Genomic DNA, 24,674 nt, shown 5'->3' on the forward strand with positions numbered 1-24,674 from the left:
TGTTCGGAATGGTATCTCAGCCAGACCTGCCTGCTTTGAGTGAGCACTGCATCCACCCAACCCCTTACTACTGTATCACACTCCTTTATCTCAAGTCACACCACGCTTATCTACATTCCACATACAACAGACACACAATCCATTTGCAAGGATTAGCACTGAACTTATGATCTTTGCTCAGCTAATTTTGTAGTGAGAATTTGTTGTAATGCTAGCATGATATTGATACAGCTAAGCGTAATTAACCTTTGAATATTTAATAGATCAGGCAATTCATTCACCGGCTGGAGACTTTGTTAGTGAACAGTATCCTGTATTGTTCTGCTTGAATTATTGATACAACAGTTGAGCTTTACCAATCATCTGATCTCCCATGGGCTGGGGAAAAGAACATTAATTATTCTAGTGTTAACAACATCAACAAATGTAACTGGCAGTGCCAATTGTTCACATGCCTAGTTACAGAGCAGCAACACTCAAATGGTATCTTTCCATACCAACAAGGGAATTAACGAAAACAGCCATTGTCACAGTTTCCAAACAATTAGTTGAATACGAGCAATATAGCATCTAAGGGGTTGTTATCCTTAATTCACTAGAGCATATACTGAACTGACATCAATTTGATAACATTCCAATCAGATCAATAAATCATCAATACAAGACAGTTTTCAGTTCAAAAACATTCGCTAATCATTTGAAAAATAACTGACATAAAATACATAAATAAAAAAATTAATTAATTAATAAAATGTATGCATAAAAGTGCTGAAAACATTTTAAATTTTACAACAAATTCTGGAAGTACCATAATGCAGAGGAAATCAATTACCTTCCATGCACATTAATATTAGTATTTTTATGTATTTCTTACATCTGGGTAAATTAATGCTTGTCTTTTATTGTTCTTCAATAGAAGCAGTCTTGCACAAGTAGTATGCAAGGAACCCAGCATGCATACCAGGGAATAATTACCTGTGCTTCCCGGTGGGAAGTGGCCATGTGTTACAATGTACACTTTGTTCAATAAGTGGTGGATATGAGGGTTTTTTGTGCTGTCACTATCAGCTGTCGTTGGCCCAGTGATTGAGTCACAAGCTGGGATGGCCTGCACACGGTTTGCGAATTTTTACATTCTCTGGCTAAATATAAACTAATAGTATCAGCAGCATACCTGGGATATTTTCATTTATATATCAAATGAATTTGGGTTTCCATATTTTTTCACAAAGGTAATTATTAAACAATATGAATATTGATTTATATGCTCACACGCATTTTCTTTTTTTCTTTATAGATATTATTTTAACAAAGATAATTATAAGACGAGAAATATTGTTATAGATTTTAAACTTTTTGTTCGATTGTTTGTTGTTCTTTGCCGTACTCAGCTATATTCAAGTTATGATAGCTGCTGTAAATTAAATAATTCAGTGAACAACGATCCAAGGCATCGAGACGAGATGACAACCAAGTCATCACATCAGACCATCCAATCCATTCAGTCGCCTTTCATGACCAGCATAGGTTGCTGGAGCAGACCTTTTATGAATCACAAAGTTAACACATAGGGGCTGACTGATGCTGAAAAAGTTATACCAAGTGTATGTGGAGACTGCTCCTGGAAATCATATTCTGTGTTTGAATCCCACCTCAGCCCAATAATGAATGTAGGTTCTTTAGCTCCAAACCCCTAGTCATGAAAGGGGTGGTTGGGAAGCGTAGTGGTTAAAGCGTTCGCTCGTCAGACCCGGGTTCGATGCCCCACATGGGTACGATGTGTGAAGCCCATTCCTTGTGTCCCCCGCCATGATATTGCTGGAATATTGCTAAAAGCAGCATAAAACCATACTCACTCACTCACCTGATCATGTTTGTTTTTGTTTGTTTGTAGTTTAACGCCGCAATATTCTCGCTATATGATGGAGGTCTGGAAATAATTGAGTCTGGACCAGACAATCCAGTGATTGACATCATGAGCATCGATCCACGCAATTAAGATGTGATGACATGCATCAACCAAGTCAGCGAGCCTGACCACCCGATCCAGTTAGTCACCTCTTACGACAAGCATAGTCACCTTTTACAGCAAGTATGGGTTCTTGAAGACCTATTCTACCCCCAGATCTTCACAAGTCTGAAGGCAGTAAACATTTACAATTCTGTCTTCTGAACATTCATTACTTCCCAGACCCTCTCCATAAAAATCAGAACACAAGTAGTTTTTTTTTCATTTACATGCAGTTAAATCAGGATAGGTATCATAAAACTTCAAGACACTGTAACAAATATCATATCAGAATCTGCTTTTCCCATGAACATTTTATTGCCTCTGTGTGGGGCTGGGTATTAGATTTGTAATAGCCAGGTTTGGCTACATGTCTATATATGTAACAGTCCTAACTACCCATATACACTAATATATTCTTCTTTGTAAGGACCTTCTTTTAGTTTCAGTCGCAAAAGTTAAACACTTAATAAAACTTTTTTTTTACAAAAATTATATTCAAGGAGCCTTAAATATTCCTTAGAACCAGGTTCAAGTTTATTATAGACTTGCTCATGGACTTGATTCATTTATTGTTACAACCAGTCAGAAGACGGACAAAAATGTCTTTTTGTCAAGTATGCTTATCTTATGACAGCCCATATGTTGAGAGCGAGACTGACTGACAATGACACCAAAGGCCACGTAGAGACTTGTACAAAAGGGTTTTCGAGAGACCAGGCCATTCGCCGAATATCCAGACATGTTGTTGCATGGAGAAGGTCCACGGTGATTGCATACGGATTATATGGCTGGAGAGGTTCGTCATCCAGATAATATATACCTTAAGACTTCCAATGGTACACACCTACTCAAGGACAAATTACAACAAATACAAATTCCCTTTCAATTATGCCTAATTCCCTCCATATCCTCTTTACCCTAAACCATCATCTCCCAATCCACGAACAAAAGCCATGGCAGTGCACAAGAATTTCCGATGTCCATGGTATTTGTAGGTAAGCTGGGCATTGCTACTTGTCTAATGAGGCAGTTCATTATCCCTGGATGTCAGAAGGCATATTTCACCTGTACACCACCTGTCAATTAACCTGTCATCATCGTATGGTATTAATCCCTGTATCTTTCCTCTCTCTCATGCACACCATCATAGACTGATAAACCCTGAATTAATGCCAGATTTTGCATCATCTTCTTCGATTTCACCTGTACAACACCTGTTGATTAACCTTGGTATCATTCAAAGTTTTAGATCTATACATATATAGTTTTATATACTCCACTGTATCAAACACATTCAAGAAAGAAATATACTCTTTGGAAAATTATCCACACAAAATGTCACACACAAAATGTCAATGTCCACAATAATGAAAACAAGTTATTTCACTACATCCTGTCAAATAATGAAGCCATCAATATCAATTGCATTTGTTTCCATGTCTATCATTTCAAACAATAAATACCCCTTGATCTTAATCAACCAATGACATTTTCTGCATAATATCATCAAATATATAACACTGATTGGTTTTTGTGTTTACAAGAGTGGATGTCTGTATATATGTATATATGAATCATAATGTTTTGCTACTTAATACCATAATGGAATGTTTCTGCCAAAAATATTATCTTATTATCTTATCACATCGTCCATGTAAACTAGCCTACAGAGACACCATGCATAAATGCCCAATTCATTTGAAATTCTGCTTGTAAATAAATAGATGGATAGCAGGTCCTGAATTGACCACCTACTAAAAATCATGAAAAAATGAATTTCTGCTCCAACTAAACGTGTAATAACTATAATCTGATACCACTATCTTGCAAATAAACACGGATGTACATTGTAAATAACTTTAGAATTTGTACCTTGTTGCAAATAATGATGTCAACACCATGAATAATATTTGTTATCATATTTACAATTTTGGACAATACCAAATTATATATCCAACAAATGTGTGTGTGTACTATATTGTGTCTGTTACGTAATGGCATTTTTGTAATGAAATATATCACATGTTATCTTTGTATGGAAAGTGTTTTGTCGCTTTGTTCATTTCCATCATGTTGTCATGCATCTATGATATGTATAACCACTTGAAATTTGACACTGTGACACACGTCCTATTTTTTCACCCTGTCCTGGGTGGGCGTGTACCATAGAATTCTTGATTTTTGACTAAATGGTTGTCCCGCCATGGACATATACCCAACAATGATATACAATGATGTCATCTGACAATAGTGTAAATAAAAGAACAAACGAGAGATTGACAATTGTGGAGTTCAGCAAAGGCATTCTGAAGAAAACCAATGCCAAGGTTGTAAAATCTACACAACAAATATAACACACTTTACATAACTCAACATAGTTGGGCTTACATAAATGCACACAGTACGTAATATTGGCTGTTATTGAATACTTTTCCCTGGCTTGTCAAACCCATGCGTATCCTGTCTCCGAAACAAAACTGTCAGGTATTTTATTAGTTGGCTCAGCGAGGTATGACGGCAAGTGGATGGATGACAGCCTCCATCAATAGCTCAATTCTTCAATTTCTTTATTTATATTACAACAATCACAATTCAATATACTGAGGCAAACTAACTTATTTTCCAATCCCACGTCTTCAATGGCATGGATAAATCACTGACACTATTCTCCTAAAACTATTAACAACAAGTCTGCTTGTACTATTTTCTTAAGGGCATGCTACACTGGAATCTAATTATTTGTGCCAAAATTATTTGAACAATACTAAGTCACTCACCCTGAAAATTCAATCTGTCAACATAACCCTTCAACCATTGGGTGGCATTTATGTTGGCATGCCAGGTCAAGGGTTAGGGTCATTGGGTCAGAGGTGAAAAGTCACATGCTAAGAGCAAGTGTTAATCTCAAGGTTTCATCTGCTGGCTTGGTCTATTCCAGCTCTACTTCCCATCTACCAAGTGCCATTTCCTCCACTCTGGACAAGGCACCCATTGTATAAGAGCATATAGCTTGCAGACTTTAATATTCGGTACAGTTTACAAGCATATATTTTTTCCTGAATTCTAGGATTACTCATCACCAGCAGCTTATGACAAGTGTTTTCATCCAATTTTATGATTCTGATTCATCTACTTTAATTTGATAGTTAATGATTAGCAAATATTTCTCTAACAGCCCAGTGATAAATCTGTCTTGCCAAATAATGTACGCATGCATTGACTCATCCAGTAACATCAGCGATTACAGTATTTCATACAGGCTTGACCAATTATGTCTGAAATTGTTTCTATTGCAGAGAATATAATTGCTATGGAGACAGATGCAACTCAAAAAATACAAATGAATCATTATGTAAACATTTTTTAAAATCTCCAAACCACTTCAAACACAATTTGTATATTTTATAGCTGGGACCTGTTTGAACAGAATCAATCAAAATTTATCCAGATAGTGCACAAATTTGACACTGATGTATGAAATGAATCATTTTGTAATAATATCATCTAATTATTGCTCTTTTATTGTCAACACAATTCTCTGATCCGAATATAGTTCCTAGTTAGGAGGTATGACACTGACACTGCCTCAGTGTAGTGGGACTCTTAGTGTGAGTTGTCATGGGTGGCGGGAGGGAGACTGGGTTCTGGGTTGGGGGTTCTGGGTTGGGGGTTCTGGGTTGGGGGTTCTGGGTTGGGGGTTCTGGGGGGAGGGTAGGAAGGACATAGGATATTAATATGGAAATGGTACTGTAGTGAGTGAGTATTGTTTTACGCCAATTTAAGCAATATTCAAGAACATCGCGGTGGAGGGCGCCAGAAATAGGCTTCACGCATTGTACCCATGCGGGGAATAGAACCTGGGACTTCAGCGTGACGAGCGAACACTTTAACCACTAGGCTACCCGACCGGCCCAGTACAGTAAAGTTACTGCCCATTGATTTCATGACAACCAAAATTACGTGTTGTTGTGAAACTGTGAAAAAAGGAGAGAAACACACACACACACACACACACACACACACACACACACACACACACACACACACACACACTGATCACAGAATACACACAACCTGTTAATTCAGACACAAGCTGCTGAAACACATTAAACATATCAAATAACACTAACATTACTGTCACCCCGTCCTGTTATTATTTTAACTGACCTAAAGGCCCAATACAAATTGGTCCCTCCCATTCTATTCAAGTGCCCCCCCTGCCATCCTCCCCCTGACCTGGTTCCATGCAGTCGTAGGAACTGAACATAATGGGACTCCCTAAATGCTGTTTGAGGGAGAAGTATCATGAAAACACTAAGGACGATCAATCCCCCAGTTGGGCTGGTCAAGTTGTTTCCACTGGTGATAAACCTACATGATCATCATTCACAGGCCTGTCCGAAATCCTTCACAAACAAGTCTGTCAATTATTTGAATAACTGATATTTCAGCTTGAACTGAAGACTTACCGGTTAGTACTTAAACAGTGAAGTGTATAGAGGTTTGATGAAAGGCCAAGCAATCTTGCCTCCGATGTCTTGACCAAGTTGGAGAAAGGGGAGAGTTTTATCAGGCTGAACAAACTGGGGAGAGTTTTCTTCAGGACAACTCGGACATGAGGCTCTACATGTGGGCGTTCTGACAGCACTGACTGAAATCTAGTTCTGATCAGTAGGAAAAAAGATTAATGGATGCAAGACGGAATTAGGTTCATCTCTCGAGTGTGAACCTGAATTAAAACTGCCTGCCCAACAAGATAGCGAATCACAATTATCATAATTTTACCTGAATTTGACAGTAATAAATTGAGAAAAAATTATGGTGATTTATTATGCAAAATCCCCTTGAAATACACCTCGAGATTTCCTAACACTCAAATGTAATGTTAAATGGGAATAAATTTCATTGTGATTAAAAATGTATTATTAAAAAGAAATGTGAGAAATGAAACATTCAGAAGGGTATTATCTGATATATTTCCTTGACAAAGTCCTCACAGATGCTATCAATGCAATTTGGCATGATGGTAGTCACTTTGTAAATTTGTGAATCACTGCTTGATGAGAAATCACTGGAATGTTATCTCAGGATGATGAATAGGATTATTATCAGTTTTCCTCAAACGTATCTGAATTCACAACATATCGTTTATCACTGCCATAAGCAAATAAGATAAAACCTCTTTCTCCATTGGTGGGGTTATCGCAGGAAAAAGATATATATTTTCAGATATCAAAAAAGCTTTCCACCTCAATAACTCTGTATGTTAATCATCTTGTTGCTAATGGCAAATATTGAAATATATATATCCTCAATGATAGGAGAGTACAACTATTTCACAGTTCAAAACATCGCTAATGAATTTATGACACATTACAATCAATTTCTTATCAACATTATCCAGCACCTTTTTGCTGAGGCGGTAAAATGTCACTCTGAGACTGGTACAGATGGTCATGAGAATTGGTGTGGAAACATTACAACTAGCAAATGGCTTAATTGGACACTGTAATCCTACCTTTCAGTCCTGGATTGTGGTTAGTATTCGTTCTGGCAATGGCCCCAAGCTGAAGGAGTTGTGAAGATTATTGAATAAGCTATCACGTCAAGCATGTGAAATACTTACACAATCCGCTCTGGTGTCATACGTAATGGTTCTGGGGGGACGGATGATGGCATGACCACTCAGAATGTCCATGTGATGCTGATCTACATCCTTCACCCATATATCACCCAGATACCCCGTACACGTTCACATGTAGCCTATTAGTATAGATGTAGTACAACCAATATACCCCGTACACATTCACATATAGCCTATTTATATAGATGTAGTACAACCAATATACCCCATACACGTTCACATGTAGCCTATTAGTATAGATGTAGTACAACCAATATACCCCATACACATTCACATATAGCCTATTTATATAGATGTAGTATGACCAATATACCCCATACACATTCACATATAGCCTATTTACATAGATGTAGTACAACCAATATACCCCATACACATTCACATATAGCCTATTTATATAGATGTAGTATGACCAATATACCCCGTACACATTCACATATAGCCTATTAGTATAGATGTAGTACAACCAATATACCCCATACACGTTCACATATAGCCTATTAGTATAGATGTAGTACAACCAATATACCCCATACACATTCACATATAGCCTATTAGTATAGATGTAGTATGACCAATATACCCCGTACACATTCACATATAGCCTATTAGTATAGATGTAGTATGACCAATATACCCCATACACATTCACATATAGCCTATTTATATAGATGTAGTACAACCAATATACCCCATACACATTCACATATAGCCTATTTATATAGATGTAGTATGACCAATATACCCCGTACACATTCACATATAGCCTATTAGTATAGATGTAGTACGACCAATATACCCCGTACACATTCACATATAGCCTATTAGTATAGATGTAGTACGACCAATATACCCCATACACATTCACATATAGCCTATTAGGATAGATGTAGTTCGACCAATATACCCCATACACATTCACATATAGCCTATTAGTATAGATGTAGTACGACCAATATACCCCATACACGTTCACATGTAGCCTATTCATATAGATATAGCACAGCCAATATACCTCATACACATTCACATCAGATAACCTATTCATATACATGTAGTATAACCAATATACCTCATACACATTCACATCCAGTCTGGTCAATATCTCATCTTGTAACGCAGTATGGAGATCTGGACAACATCTCATCTATATATACAGCAGCATCGGGATCTGGACAATATCTCATCTATATACAGCAGCATGGAGACCTGGAAATATCTCATCTATATACAGCATGGAGATCTGGACATTATCTCATCTATATACAGCATGGAGATCTGGATAATATCTCATCTATATACAGCATGGAGATGAGGACAATATCTCATCTATATACAGCACAGAGATAAGGACAATATCTCATCTATATACAGCATCGAGACCTGGACATTATCTCATCTAAATATAGCATGGAGATCTGGACAATATCTCATCTATATACAGCAAGGAGGTCTGGACAATATCTCATCTGTATACAGACAGCATAGAGATCTGGTCAATATCTCATCTATATACAGCAGCATGGAGATCTGGACAATATCTCATCTACATACAGCATGGAGATGAGGACAATATCTCATCTATATACAGCATGGAGACCTGGACATTATCTCATCTATATACAGCATGGAGACCTGGACATTATCTCATCTATATACAGCATGGAGATCTGGACAATATCTCATCTATATACAGCAAGGAGATGAGGACAATATCTCATCTGTAGTCATTAGTCATTAGTCCAGGGACCCGTTCCACAAAGCGATCTTAGCGCTACGACTGTCGTATGTCAGTGTTAAAGAATGGGAGTTATGACCGACTTAGCGCTAAGATAGCTTTGTGGAAAGGGGCCCAGGAGATCAGGTAAGCATCTCATACGTATATCTGGCATAGCGGTAGTAACACCCATTGCACTTACTCGCTCAGTGCCCCAAGTTTCATTTTGATTTTTTTACTTCCCAACCAATGTTTTGTATATTCTCAATCTACCATCACAATGTATCATAACATAGCAGCTTTTCAGGTTATTCAATGAGCAATATCGCCACAATTGTATATCATTTTTATATCATATCTGACTCCGAACACAACATTGTCCTTGCAACTGAATGATATGTTAACAAATATGTTTCTGATTGTTGCAAATAACCATTTAAGTTTATCGAGAATCTTATCAACCACAATCAACATTTGAATAAGAATTCAAATTCTACTTATATGAATTAGAGCAGTCATGCAAACTCTAATCCGTAAATCCCCATTACCAATGGGACCACCCCATCGCAAGCCTCTATCTACAAATGTAAACAAGTGGCGACTGGCTGTGGTAGAGAGCCCCACTGAGGAATGCGTGTCCACTCAGGGCTGTGAAAACCACCACTATCCCCTGGTGACATGTGGCTTCAAGTGACCACGACCACCCATAGAGGGCCCCATGGGGGAGATCAAACCACCACCCGAGGAGGGCCCCATTATACAGAAAACTGTAGGCCTGTGGGTCAGGTCTTGTCTTGTTGGGGGAATCATTGTTCACACCTTTGCACCGGGCGTATATAGCTTATATTGTACACACACTGTATTGAATATAGATTAGCATATTCCCCTGAAACCTTATATCCCATAGTCAGCACTGGGACACACAGCCTTCTTGTTTAGCATGCCTGTGTATCCAACAGCCAACGAAATGTTTAAATTGAGTGAGTGAGTGAGTTAAAATTTAAAGTCGTATCAGCATTATTTCAGCCATATTGCAACAATTGTTTAAACAGTCTTAAAGTCACCACATACATATGCTGGCCATCAATAGCATAGATCTGAATACCTGCAATCAAACACAAGCATTCATATGCACAATTTTCATGGAAAGTCCTACATATGCATCTGCAGGCTTCATGATGCCTCCCTCATGCATATACGATTGCAGTTTTGTAGCATTGATCTACATATCCATATGCAGTCTTGTAGCATTGATCTACACATCCATAGGAAGTCTTTTAGCATTGATCTACATATCCATAGGAAGTCTTGTAGCATGGACATTTACATTGATCGATGCTCATGATATCAATCACTGGATTGTCTGATCCAGACTAAATTATTTACAGACCATCGTCATCTAGCCGAGTGTGGTGTCAAACAACAAAACAGCACTACATATACATGTATCACTATTCCTGCTATTATCAGCCAAGCAGGCAGACACTATCACCAGAAGAGTGAGTGAGTGAGTATGGTTTTACGCCGCTTTTAGCAATATTCCAGCAATATCACGGCGGGGGACACCAGAAATGGGCTTCACACAGTGTACCCATGTCGGGAATCGAACCCGGGTCTTTGGCGTGACGAGCGAACGCTTTAACCACTTGGCTACCCGACCGCCCCATCACCAGAAGAGACAGGAATGATTTTATTGTGCATATGTACCTGATATGACAACACAAAATATTTTTTGCTCCTATGAAAAGAATAACAAACAAGTCCCTGCTATGATATTGGTGGAGTATTGCTTAATGCAGTTCACTCACCAACTCACCCGCTCGCACACCGACCCACCCACTCACCCACTCACTCACTCACTCATCCCCTCACTCACTCACTCACTCACTCACTCACTCACTCACCCCCTCACTCACTCACTCACTCACTCACCCACCCACCCACTCACTCACTCACTCACTCACACACTGACCCACTCACTCACTCACTCACTCACCCCCTCACTCACTCACTCACTCACTCCCTCACTCACTCACTCACCCACCCACCCACCCACCCACCCATCCACTCACTCACTCACTCACTCACTCACTCACACACTGACCCACTCACTCACTCACTCACTCATCCACCCACTCTTGTTTCTGTTCTTGTGACATATGAATATAAATTCCCCAAAGGTTCTGGCATTTTTAATTATCTGAAAATCTAATATGACAATAATCACATTCTAAGGAATTGCAACGATCAAATCAATACCTCATGCATTAATAAAAATCTCATTTCCATATCAGATACCTGATATATTTCACTATCCTAAATTATTCTTCCCAGATCAAGACCAGAAACTAGTTATTTATCTCTAATCTGCATCTAGTATTTATTACATGAAAGTATGAAACCTCAATTAGTTGTACATACAATTAATTGTGACAGTGGAAGATACCTATATATACACATAGAATACACCAATGAAAAGTATGATATTTAATAATTGGAAAACTATAGAACTTGTCATGACAAGAGGTATTGCTATGGATAACAACGTCTTTATTATACATACACAACATTTCAGAGCTACCTCTTGACCCTTGATCAGGTGAATTGTCTTATTTTCTTTCAATACATTTAAATGATATAAGCGGTGGAAAAAAATATATATATATTACTGTTTAAAATAGTTTCTAACATACTCCTGAGTAATATACACCAGGTAGTTTGTTTGTTTCTTTCTTACTTTGTTGTTTAATGCCACGGTCAGCAATATTCCAGCTATATGATGGCGGTCCGTAAATAATCGAGTCTGGACCAGACAATCCAGTGATTGACATAATGCGCATCGATCCACGCAACTGGGATACGATGACATGCATCAACCAAGTCAGCAAGCCTGACCACCTGATCCCGTTAGTTGCTTCTTGGAGGCAAGCACAGTCGCCTTTTACTTCAAGTGTGGGTTGCTGAAAACCTATTCTACCCCGGATCTTCACGGGTCTAGCAGGTAGTCATTTCTGGACAACTTTTGATGTCATTAATCAAAACTGGCTTCTAGAGCTCACTCAAGCTATCCCCCCTCCTCAAATATACTCATCACATCACACCACTGTTTACATGGGAATATGTTGGTCCCAATCATAAACCCCAGCATGACAATGCTTTATGAAAACACTGAAGCTGTTGTTGTAAAAAACTGACAGTCATTGTACAGGCCATGGATGTGACAGGCCCGTCCCATTTCACAGAGTCACCACTGAGCGTCCACACCACCTAAACATGTATATGTGTTCATACCGGTAGGTAAATCAGTGGAGATAACACAAATATCTACCTGAGAGTGACACTACAGTCCCGCTCACTGTGCGAACTGCCAGGTCAACCTGAACATAATATCAACTTGCCTTAGCACGTACATAATCTATTACTCAGGTTCACTTTGAATGGGGTTGAAATTCATTTCTACACTCACCTTGACAGACGCAAAATGACCAGCCATACCTGCGAGTCGAATGAAGACATTCAGATGTCAAGGTCAGAGGTAAAAGGTCATACAAAACGTCCAACACTAGGTCTGGTGGGATATAGTGGGAATATAGATAGGGTGTATCATCTTTTATTGGCAAGGTGGTTTGGGAGGGTTTGGGACAAATTTTACCTAGCACACCTGTCCTTTTACACACATTGATTGGAAATTGTCTGTCATGGTTTCAACAGGTGTGACATACGTACATCTGCTTCTTTTATTCACATATACATTTCGCGGTGCATCAGAAATATTTACGCATGACAAAGGAGCTATATTAAATATCACTACATCAGCATCGATCGCCATGTAGTTTGTAGGACAGAATAGCATGTCACAGAATTACAATAGTTGTGTTGCCGAGTTGGACCCTACCTTATGTTGTCCCAGTTGACCTGCCATAGCATTTGGGATGATATCGGGGAAAACTTCGGGACTGCCCTGAGCCACACCCAACATGGCCATTCTCAAATTGTTACTGGTCAGGGAAGCAGCAGCAACAGCAGCATAATGCTGGGACAGATTCATTGCAGTTGTTTTGCTCAGGAAATATCACACCACTCAATTTTATCCCCGAACTGTCAAACTTGCTTCTATTATTAGCCAGACCAGCAACAGTGTTGACACAGAGACTCCCAGCAGTGGATGGTGTGGGCTTGTGTCCTGTTCCTCGCATGCAGCTCCGTACTACACTACAAGTCCACACTGTTCACTATGGGCTATCTAACACCTATAGTCTCTAAGCCTTTGATCCCACCATAGGTAATCTGTATGAATGAGCTAAGCAGGTGTATCATACAGTAGTCTGCTTTGGGTAGTCCAGCCTGGCTGTGTGCTGTTCCAAGAACCGTTAACAACAGCCAGATAGCGGAATAACAACGGAGATCGTTTTTACTGATACCTGATTAGCTGTATTGGACCACATATGTAACAAATATCATTATCACCACCAATCTTAAATTGGTCATATGGCGCAGGTATAGGCTCTCTTACAAAGCAGTATACAGATATATTACTTGAGTACTGAGCAAAGTTCTACATGTATATACAGAAAATAATTGTGTTTAAACTGATCTCGAAGATAACACTAGTTCTTATGAACCTGGAATGAATATGATGCATGCTGACAGATTTGTGTAAATTAAGAATTTTGTCTGAAGTGTTCAAGTGATATTAAGGGATATTATGATTATTACAAGGCTTTGATACTGTACAAATTCATTTTTTCTCCATTAACATGTGTCTGGATGAATTCTTGCTAAGGAGCTCTTGTAAAACTTCAAAGAATGAATTGATTATTTTTAATGAATAAAGGCAGCGTAATTCGAAAGGCAAGGATGGACCTCTTAAAGATGAGGCACCGAGCCAGTAACACACTCTCTTGATTAATGAATACAAAATCCATCGTTACAATTCAACAACTTGAGAGAGAATAATTAACAGATATTAATCGATGCAAGCACATTTCTTTTACAAGAAGTGGAATATTATGGCAACACCACAAGAATTCATCTCAATACGACAGTCACGCTTTGCTGAAAATAAAACTGTTTTACTTCGGGTAGTCCTGTGCCATGACTGTGGAATTTATATATATATAGTGAGAGATCTTTTTTACTAAAAGCCTTGGCAAGTCTAGTCAAACATAACCAAGTCTAGTTTACTAAAAACAGCAGAAGGGGAAAAGTTCTTTTGAAGAAGAAAAAATACAATTATTTTAAAGAAATGTTTTCATAGACTAAGTGTTAGTCTATAATTCTGGATGACTAGTGACAGATACATATTTATGTTTTTAAATAGACTAACATCTAGTCTCTGAAATGAACATATCGTAGAGAAAAAAAACAGCTGTTAAATTATTTATAAAAAGGAGCCTAGAGACTCTCTTTATTTCCTGATACTGCAGTAATCTAGACTTGCCAAACATTATAGACTTACATGGGCTGTATTTGATATATTTGTATCAGGGTTAGTCCTGCACCATGACCGTGGAATATATTTATTTTATGAAAAAATAATAATCTAGAAATGCATACAAAAGCAAGTCTAGCCAGCTCAAGCTAGCTCTATTCCGGCATAGGGAATTTTTTTATATTTTTAGAGTCAAGAAGGATATTGTGTAATATAAGATTTCAGAGACTAAATGTTAGTCTATATCAGGGTCTGTAATACAGACTAGTTTGGGAACAAACTGTAACCTGAGGTTCACCCTCCTACCTCGGCCACAAAGTCTCACCACTCCTTGGTTCCGGGGATAATGTAGCTTGTTCAAATCAAAAGTCAGATTTGCTGCTCAAGTCCATTTGAAGAATGACAATGTTCCGTGTTACAATGTCAGATGTGCTTGTGTAGCCTGAATATTCTGTACACCAAACACAACTAGATGATGTATTGACGAGTCTGGAAGCACTTCTTGATTACTCATGACAATGTAATCTCACTGATTCCAACTTTTAAAATGTGGAGAGAACCTTCTGATGAGAAGTGGGAATCAGAATCTGTGCACCACTCTCGGACAACAAACAAAATACATTTGTTTATAGTTTTAGCTGTCATGCGGAAATTAGTTCGGAGTTCCAAAGCCTTACAGCAAAGCTAACTAATTTTTCATTCTCTTAATTACTTAAAATAAACTGGTCCAACAATTTCATTCATTTGATGCAACTTATCCAGTTGAACAGGTTTCTAGTCAAACACACCATGGGAAAGCAGGGATCTGAGAATACATACCAAACTAGGATAACTTTGGATAATGAATTAGAGGATATGAGGAATAATGGATTATGAGAGAATAAAATTAATGTAGACCAAGATATAGTGAGAAGTGGTTAGCTCATTTTGGCAACTTTCAGGAAAAAGATTAAAACATTCACTAATATTTGAGACATTCTAGAAGGATAGATGATTTTAGAAAATGATTTAGAACAATTTTTTATAATAAGGTCAATCGATAAAAAGCACTTTGGCCAATCCAGGAGAAACATACAGGATAATTCAGAAGGATTTGGGAAAATTCAGTAAAAGGATTTTTAGAACAATTCGAAAAGGATTTGGAATAATTCAGTAAAAGGATTTTTAGAACAATTTGAAAAGGATTTGGAATAATTCAGAAGGATTCAAGACAATAAGGAAAAGGATCTGAGACAAATACAGAAGGATAATTTATTTTGATTAAAACTTGATAAAACAAATTTTACAAAAGCACAAGAAATTTAGTTTTGTTATAGGTAAGAATGTATCATGGTATGTTATGCTTGGCTTGAGTCCTGTGTCTGTATGACTTGAAACATTCGGAAGTGGCCTATGCCCTAACCCAATACCTGAGTGGAGATCAGGTGTCCATCCCATAATGCCTCACATGTGAGGGCATGTAGATACAACTTGAAATTGAACCTGGGAAAACCTAGCATACCGTATTCGACGTAATAAGCACCCCGCTCTAATAAGCGCCCACGGCGACATTTGCTAAGATATTGGCTAGTGAACAATCCCAATTAGCACCCCTTTCGATTGATCAATGTACACAAGACTTATTTAGTTGCGTATAATATGCACTGGTGTGTTATATGCACCCTTAATTATGGGCATTTAATTCTGGAAAAGTACATAAACATTTCAGGCTGTCAGCATAAACCACGAAATTTATCATTTATCGTTTTTTTCACCAAAATAATATACTAATAAGAGCCCCCTATTTCTAATTTTGAGAGCGCTTTGGGCGCTTATTACGTCGAATACGGTAAATCCCAGGACCTCACCATAAACAAGCACATTATCTGTTTATTTCAATCACTCAAGCCTGTCAATAAGAACACATGCATAAAAATAGGGAGAAATTCATACATACTGGCACACTCATATGCAGTTGTTCTCATTGATCCATTATAAATATTTTTTTCATAATCTTGTAAATATCATATGTTTATACATACCAAACTACAACAGGGATTATTTTGAAAATATACATAAATGCTATGAAAACATATAAGATATATGTTTATAAATATCACATTCTTCTTCCAGTCAATGAAAAGGCTTGAGGTGTATATCTCCCGGAACGTATCTGCTATTCAATAGTAGATAAATAGTGGTATACCACAGTGGGTTGTACATAGACAGTATATCAGTCTATCAATGTCGACATATTTACCCAAGATTAGATAACAGAATAAGGAAGGGATGTAGTGAGTGCACAGCTGATAATGTACAGATATAATTGCACAAGCCTTCCATTGATAGAGAGAGCACACCGGTCTGTGGGAGGACCAATACAAGGTCAGGGCAAACTGACCACTCACAAACAACTGATATGAAAAAAAGGATATTGATCATCACAGAATCCATCTACATGAGGGGCTATGATCCATAGTACTGCTTACTGTTTGCAGGGGTAGATGTTGTACTTTGTGTTTGTGTAAGTCGGGACTGCCTGCGGGTTCAAGTGGTAGAGCATCCGCCCAGGAAGTGTAAGGTCCAGGGTTTGATCCTTGGCCGCGTCATACCAAAAGACGTTAACAGATGGTACTTGTTGTTACCCTGTCTGGCGCACGACATTAAGGGGGGCAAGGGGGGCCTAGCTGTCCCTTGGGCACACCAGAAACAAATGATTGTGGGTTAGAATCCTGGTGAGCCCAATTATGTTTCTAGGTTTGTCAGCACCATACCCGTGCTCGTGGGTTTCACCGAAGTGGTAAACTTCTGACACCTGCATCAGTTCGGGCTTTCCTCCCACAATAAGCTGACACCCAATATAACTGGAATATTGTAAAAGCGGCCTTAAACCCAACTCACTCACACTCACTCACTCACTCTACATTAAGGAGCTTAAACAAGGCTCGGAGTCAGTATACCGTGTCTGAGTGGGGTATTCATGTTAAACTGCAGCATGGTATCTCAGTGGGCTAGCATGATAAATCGGTATCAGTCCAGATTAGTTTGAAGAGCCACACACACGTGCTTGCACGTCGCTATATAAGTGCAATAATCTTGGACACAACGTTAAACCCCTTTCCTCAACTCACCTGTGTAAGTAGGAGGAGGATGGCTAGCCATAATTCATGTATAATGAAACCTTGTAAGTCCGGATGCCTGTATTCCAGATGCCCCACAACCCAGAACATTACTGTTTTAAATATACACTACTGAACAGTAGTAACACACTTGATTCTTTGTCAAAGCATTGTTACAACCCTTTATGTAAAAATTACTCTTAATGTAATTTTTTTACTTTAAGGGTTACATGTCCACTCTTTATGTAAAATGTTCTTATAAATGAAGTTTGATTGGATATATCGTTACTTTTTATCTATTTATACATTTGGCTTTCCTCCCACATTAAGCTGACACGCTGTGATATAACTGGAATAATGCAGCGTTAAACCCAACTCACTCATATTCCAACAACCTCTCAATAATGACCACCTGGTAGTTATTTACAGTTTTGGTATTAAGATAGTAATGAAAATGAAGTTATATTGTAGAGTATGGTAATATACACCGTTGTACGACAGTAAGTTTGAAAGAAATTGGTAAAAAGAATCATGAGTCATAACTCCTTAAATAAAACCTGCATATAGCAACCAGGTGATTGTTGTAGAGAGGGATTCTAAAACTGATTGGTCATTTGCACATCTAGACAAAGTAACGATCACTTAAACCTGCAAAGTTCATGACCATCTAATAAGTATTATTTCATGGTGATAACCCTTAATGTAAAAATAAGTGTAACTTCAACCCTAAATGTAATTTTTTTTACAAAAGAGTAATTTTACATGTAGACTTGTAACAAAGGTTAACCCGCAATCCTTAATGTAAAAAGTTCTTACATCAAGAGTAATATTTACATTAAAGGTTGTAACAAGGGTACATTAACCCGCAACCCTTTAAGTAAAATCTTTTATATGAAGAGTATGTTAAAATACATATATATATATATATATATATCAGTTATGGCCTGATGAGACTCTTACGTGGTACAAGTTGAAAGCGCTAGCCAATTAAAACTGTGTTCAATCTTACTCCACTTATTTAATTATTACTATGTATATATTTTCTTTTTTGCTAGCAGATAAAGTTGTGTTGATTTAAGTCTACTTGTCATCATTCTCAATGTCATCATCAACATCACTTCCATTGTGACCTGTGAAGATTCCGCGTCAGAATAGGTCTTCAGCAACCCATGCTTGCCCTTAAAGGCAACTATGCATGTCATAAGAGGCGACTAACGGGATCGGGTGGTCAGGCTTGTTGACTTAGTTGAGGCATGTCATCAATCCCTAATGCATGGATCAATGCTCATGTTCTCAATCATTGGGTTGTCTGGTCCAGACTTGATTATTTACAGACCGCTGTCATATGGCTGGAATATTGCTGCGTGCAGCGTTAAACAACAAACAAACAAAACTTCCATTGAATCAAGTGAATCATGCCCTTCCTATCCTAACCTTCTGTTAGCTCTGCCATATTGCTTAAAACCAAACTACCCTCACGACAATATCAGGCCCCCACCCCAAGAACACCAGACCCTCTCTCCAAAAGACTCCTCAAAGTGTCACTGAACCCACCCTTCCAACCAAACTCAGATAACACAATTTCAGGTCACCAAGTGCAATGGCCTAGAAGCAATTGAACTCTATATTCCAAATACCATTCATATGTACCAACCAACTGAAGAGGGGGCCTGTGAAGCCGATAAGCCTGTACTCCCTGATATGATATAACAGAACCACTTGATGTAAGAACACAGGTAAATACCATATCACAACTAAACACACTTTAACAGCTTATGCATATGCTGACAGTGATTAGTCCTCCTTGAAGGTACAATCAAATCAGAAACACATCCCGTATTCAACGTAATAAGCGCCCGGGTCGCTCTCAAAATTAGAAATAGGGGCTCTTATTAGAATATAATTTTGGTGAGATAATAAGCGCCCGGATCGCTCTCAAAATTAGAAATAGGGGTTCTTATTAGAACATAATTTTGGTGAGATAATATGCGCCCAGGGCGCTCTCCAAATTAGAAATAGGGGGCTCTTATTAGAATATAATTTTGATGAGATAAAAACAGAGTTGAAGGATTGTTAATTTTGTGGTTTATGCTGACAGCCTGAAATGATATAAAAGAAGATTCGGTGCTTATTATACACGATAGATATATTTGAGAATTTAATTACCCATAATTAAGGGTGCATATATCACACAAGTGCGTATTATACACAAATAAATAAGTCTTGTGTACATTGATCAATCGGAAGGGTGCTATTTGAGATTGTTCACTGGCCAATATATCAGCAAATATCATCGTGGGCACTTATTAGAACGAGGCGCATATTACGTCAAATACGGTATCTCCAGTAAGTCGTGGCCAAGAGAGGTTCCTTGTTATTTGCACCTGTACAAACAGAATATGGCTCTCTCTCTCCACAATACCTGGTAAATCTATTGAGACAATAGCCTTGCTGACACACAAACATACACCTCATGCCTTGTACATACACTGGGAAAGATCTATGTATGCTTTTAGTATACCATGAACTAAGAAATACACTCAAGCCTCATGACTGGAAGCCAGCCCTTAAATTATCATTGATAGGTAAAAGTGTGTGTGTGTGAGTTTGGTTTAACGCCGCTTTTAACATTATTCAAGTTATATCACGGCATGTCAGCTTAATGTGGGAGGAAAGCCCGAAGTCATGCAGGTCTCAGACGTTTACCACTTCGGTGAAACCAATGAGCACGGGTATGGTGCTGACAAACCTAGAAACATAATTGGGCCGAACCGGGATTCGAACCCACAATCATAGGTTTCTGGCGTGCCCAAGGGACACAACTCTGCATAGCAAATCGTGGGGCCTTAGACAACTGGGCCACCTGTGCCCCCTGATAGGTAAAAGAATGGAAATAGCAGTAAGGGCAAACGTTGGTGTTAATTATCTAGCTGGCTTCCTTTGCCCTTATAGCAATTCCATTCTTTTACCTCACAGTTCTAATTGTCCATTGTCCATTGTCCATTGCCCATTACCTATCAATGATAATTTATGGGCCGGGTTAATAATTCCAGTTGTCCATAACCATCAGCACTAATTACTGTAAAGTGTTGGCTTCCATTGTCTTTTGCTAATCATCCATCAGCGGCAATTATCTGTTGGCCTCTCTTGTTAGTTTCCACCCCTTGTTAATGTATGCTTTCTGCCTTCAAGCATTCATTCACCTGATGAAGGAGTAAGCATATACTCCGAAGTGTTGTGTTCCTCATAATAAAGAAGTTGACATCCATAAATTCTCTTCCTTATGTGTATCACTTCTAAATGCCTTTCAAAGATCCATTTTGACTTTTACGCCCATAGTATCTGTTTCAGCAGAAAGTCACGACTCATTATTTATCCTCTGGCATTGACGTTTTATATTTACAACTATCTTAACAAAACAGAAATCTACTTCTCAGTGTTTGTTTGTTTTTTGTTTAACGCCACACTCAGAAATATTCCAGCTATATGACCGCAGTTTGTAAATAATCGAGTCTGGACCAGACAATCCAGTGATCACACTCCTCTATAAGGGAGGAATGCCAACATTACAAAGAAAGTCAGATTAACAAATTATGGTTACAGTGTTGTTTCCCTTTGATTTTTGTTTGTTTGTTGTTAAAAGCCGGACTCAGCAATATTCCAGCTATATGACGGTGGTCTGTAAATAATCAAGTCTGGACCAGACAATCAGGTGACTGACATCATAAGCATCGATACACGCAATTGGGATTTGCTCCAGTTATGTTTCTAGGTTTGTCAGCACCATACCTGTGCTCGTGGGTTTCACAAAAGTGGTAAAACGTCTAAGATCTACATCACTTCGGTCTTTCCCCCACATTAAGCTGACACGCCGTGATATAACTGGAATACTGTTAAAAGTGGCGTTAACCCAACTCACTCATTTTATGTAGAACAGAATAAGTTCTATTAATTCATCATCAGATATTTAAAGATGATATCTTAAAGACACTTTCTGATTACAGCATTTCAACAAAGTTTTTCAATACACCACCAATTTGACTGAGATATGTTTGTAGCTATGGCATAACACATCAGCTGAAACAACTTAATTTCACCCACTGGATCTTTTATCAATAAAATGCTCGTTTATGAGCATTTACAAATGTTTCTTAATTCTTTTCTATACCCTTTGACATTTACAAGATCCATCAACATCTTGCTATTATCAATTTAAGTGCCACCTTAATCCTTTAGCTAATACATTGCCATCTTATCTTGTCCAGTGGAGCCAAATCTTTTCACCAGGGACTTAAGCATGTAAGATGTAGGTGCCAATAAGATACATTGAACTGTAATTAATCTCTTTGTACTTGTACCAAACAGTGGGAAGGTACAGATAAGACACAAAGAATGTGTAAGGTGTCATTTTCCAGATCAGCAAATTCGTAGAAATGACAAATACTTCAGAAATTTTACATGACATCAAACATCATGTTAAGACACATACCGTATTCGACGTAATAGACGCCCCTCTCTAATAAGCGCCCACGGCGATATTTGCTAATATATTGGCTAGTGAATAATCCCAATTAGCACCCCTTCCGATTGATCAATGTACACAAGACCTATTTATTCGCGTATAATACACACATGTGTGTTATATGCACCCTCAAATATGGGCAATTAAATTCTGGAAAAATATATCTGTCGTATATAAACATTTCAGGTTGTCAGCATAAACCACGAAATTTAGTTTTAACTCTGTTTTTTTCACCAAAATAATATTCTAATAAGATCCTCCTATTTCTAATTTTGAGAGCGCCCTTGGCGCTTATTACGTCAAATATGGTAACTGGATGAGGGTTTTGTCAAACTGCATATCAGTCATGCATATGTGCACAAGTATGCACAAGCAAATAAACTGGTGACAGAATTATCTACGAATCACATGATTGTATAAACATGCATATCAAGATAAGCAAGCACTTAGAAATTTACAAAAATGTTCTTTTACAGCTTGAAATACTCACATGATTTATTTACCAGAAAAATATATAAACTGAATAATGTTTTCTTGAACCTCTTTGATATATCATCAATATGTGTACTTATCTATCCAAACACATGGCATTTGCTCTATGCACTACAAAAAAGGTTCTTTTGCGTTTAAGATGATTCTAATATTGTGATACGTATCGTATCATATTGTACTGTGATACGTATTGTAAGGTCTCCCCCTATATTGTGATATATACCATATTGACCCCTTGTATTGTGATACATACCATATTGTCCACATGTATTATGATACATAACATATTGACCCCTTGTACTGTGATATATAACATATTGACCACTTGTATTGTGATATATACCATATTGACCCCATGTACTGTGATATATAGCATATTGTCCCCTTGTATTGTGATACATAACATATAGACCCTTCGTATTGTGATATGTAACATATTGTCCACATGTTTTGTGATATGTACCATACTGACCCCATGTACTGTGATATATAGCATATTGTCCCCTTGTTTTGTGATATATAACATATCGACCCTTTGTATTGTGATACATAACATATTGTCCCCTTGTATTATGATATATAACATATTGTCCCCTTGTATTGTGATACATAACATATTGTTCCCTTGTATTGTGATATGTAACATGTTGTCCACATGTTTTGTGATATGTACCATACTGACCCCTTGTATTGTGCTATGTAACATATTGTCCCCTTGTATTGTGCTATGTAACATATTGTCCCCTTGTATTGTGATATGTAACATATTGACCCCTTGTACTGTGATATATAACATATTGTCCCCTTGTATTGTGATATAAAACATATTGTCCACATGTATTGTGATATGTAACATATTGTCCCCTTTGATTGTGATACATACCATATTGACCCCTTGTATTGTGATACATACCATATTGACCCCTTGTATTGTGATATATACCATATTGACCCCTTGTATTGTGATACGCAACATGTTGTCCCCTTATATTGTGATATATACCATATTGACCCTTGTACTGTGATATATAACATATTGTCCCCTTGTATTGTGATATATAACATTTTGAACCCTTATATTGTGATACATAACATATTGACCCCTTGTATTGTGATACATACCATATTGACCCCTTGTATTGTGATACATACCATATTGACCCCTTGTATTGTGATATATACCATATTGACCCCTTGTATTGTGATACGCAACATGTTGTCCCCTTATATTGTGATATATACCATATTGACCCTTGTACTGTGATATATAACATATTGTCCACTTGTATTGTGATATATAACATTTTGAACCCTTATATTGTGATACATAACATATTGACCCCTTGTATTGTGATATATAACATATTGACCCCTTGTACTGTGATATAACATATGGTCCCCTTGTACTGTGATATATAACATATTGACCCCTTGAATTGTGATACATAACATATTGACCCCTTGTACTGTGATATAATAACATATTGTTCCCTTGTACAGTGATATATAACATATTGACCCCTTGTCTTGTGATACATAACATATTGACCCCTAGTACTGTGATATAATAACATATTGTTCCCTTGTACTGTGATATATAACATATTGACCCCTTGAATTGTGATACATAACATATTGACCCCTAGTACTGTGATATAATAACATATTGTTCCCTTGTACTGTGATATATAACATCTTGACCCCTTGTACTGTGATATAACATATGGTCCCCTTGTACTGTGATATATAACATATTGAC

The 24,674-nt window shown here is 37.7% G+C and overlaps 1 protein-coding gene across 9 annotated transcripts in view; it reads right to left on the reverse strand.

Annotated features, from left to right (window-relative positions):
- The window catches only part of LOC139464938 (RNA-binding motif, single-stranded-interacting protein 3-like), a 331,624-nt gene that overhangs the window by 149,557 nt on the left and 157,393 nt on the right, over nucleotides 1-24,674 (reverse strand). Inside the window, exon 1 of one of the 9 annotated variants that reach the window (XM_071246551.1) lies at nucleotides 13,268-13,682. The exons of the other annotated variants lie outside the window; for them this stretch is intronic. Within the exon in view, the coding sequence (XP_071102652.1) occupies nucleotides 13,268-13,420 (153 nt within the window). The 5' untranslated portion in view covers nucleotides 13,421-13,682. Of the gene's footprint in view, nucleotides 1-13,267; nucleotides 13,683-24,674 lie in introns of those variants that run through there. 9 annotated transcript variants of the gene reach the window in all.

Source organism: Haliotis cracherodii, unplaced genomic scaffold, assembly GCF_022045235.1.
Source record: "Haliotis cracherodii isolate W230 unplaced genomic scaffold, xgHalCrac1.p SCAF_17, whole genome shotgun sequence".
NCBI lineage: Eukaryota > Metazoa > Mollusca > Gastropoda > Lepetellida > Haliotidae > Haliotis > Haliotis cracherodii.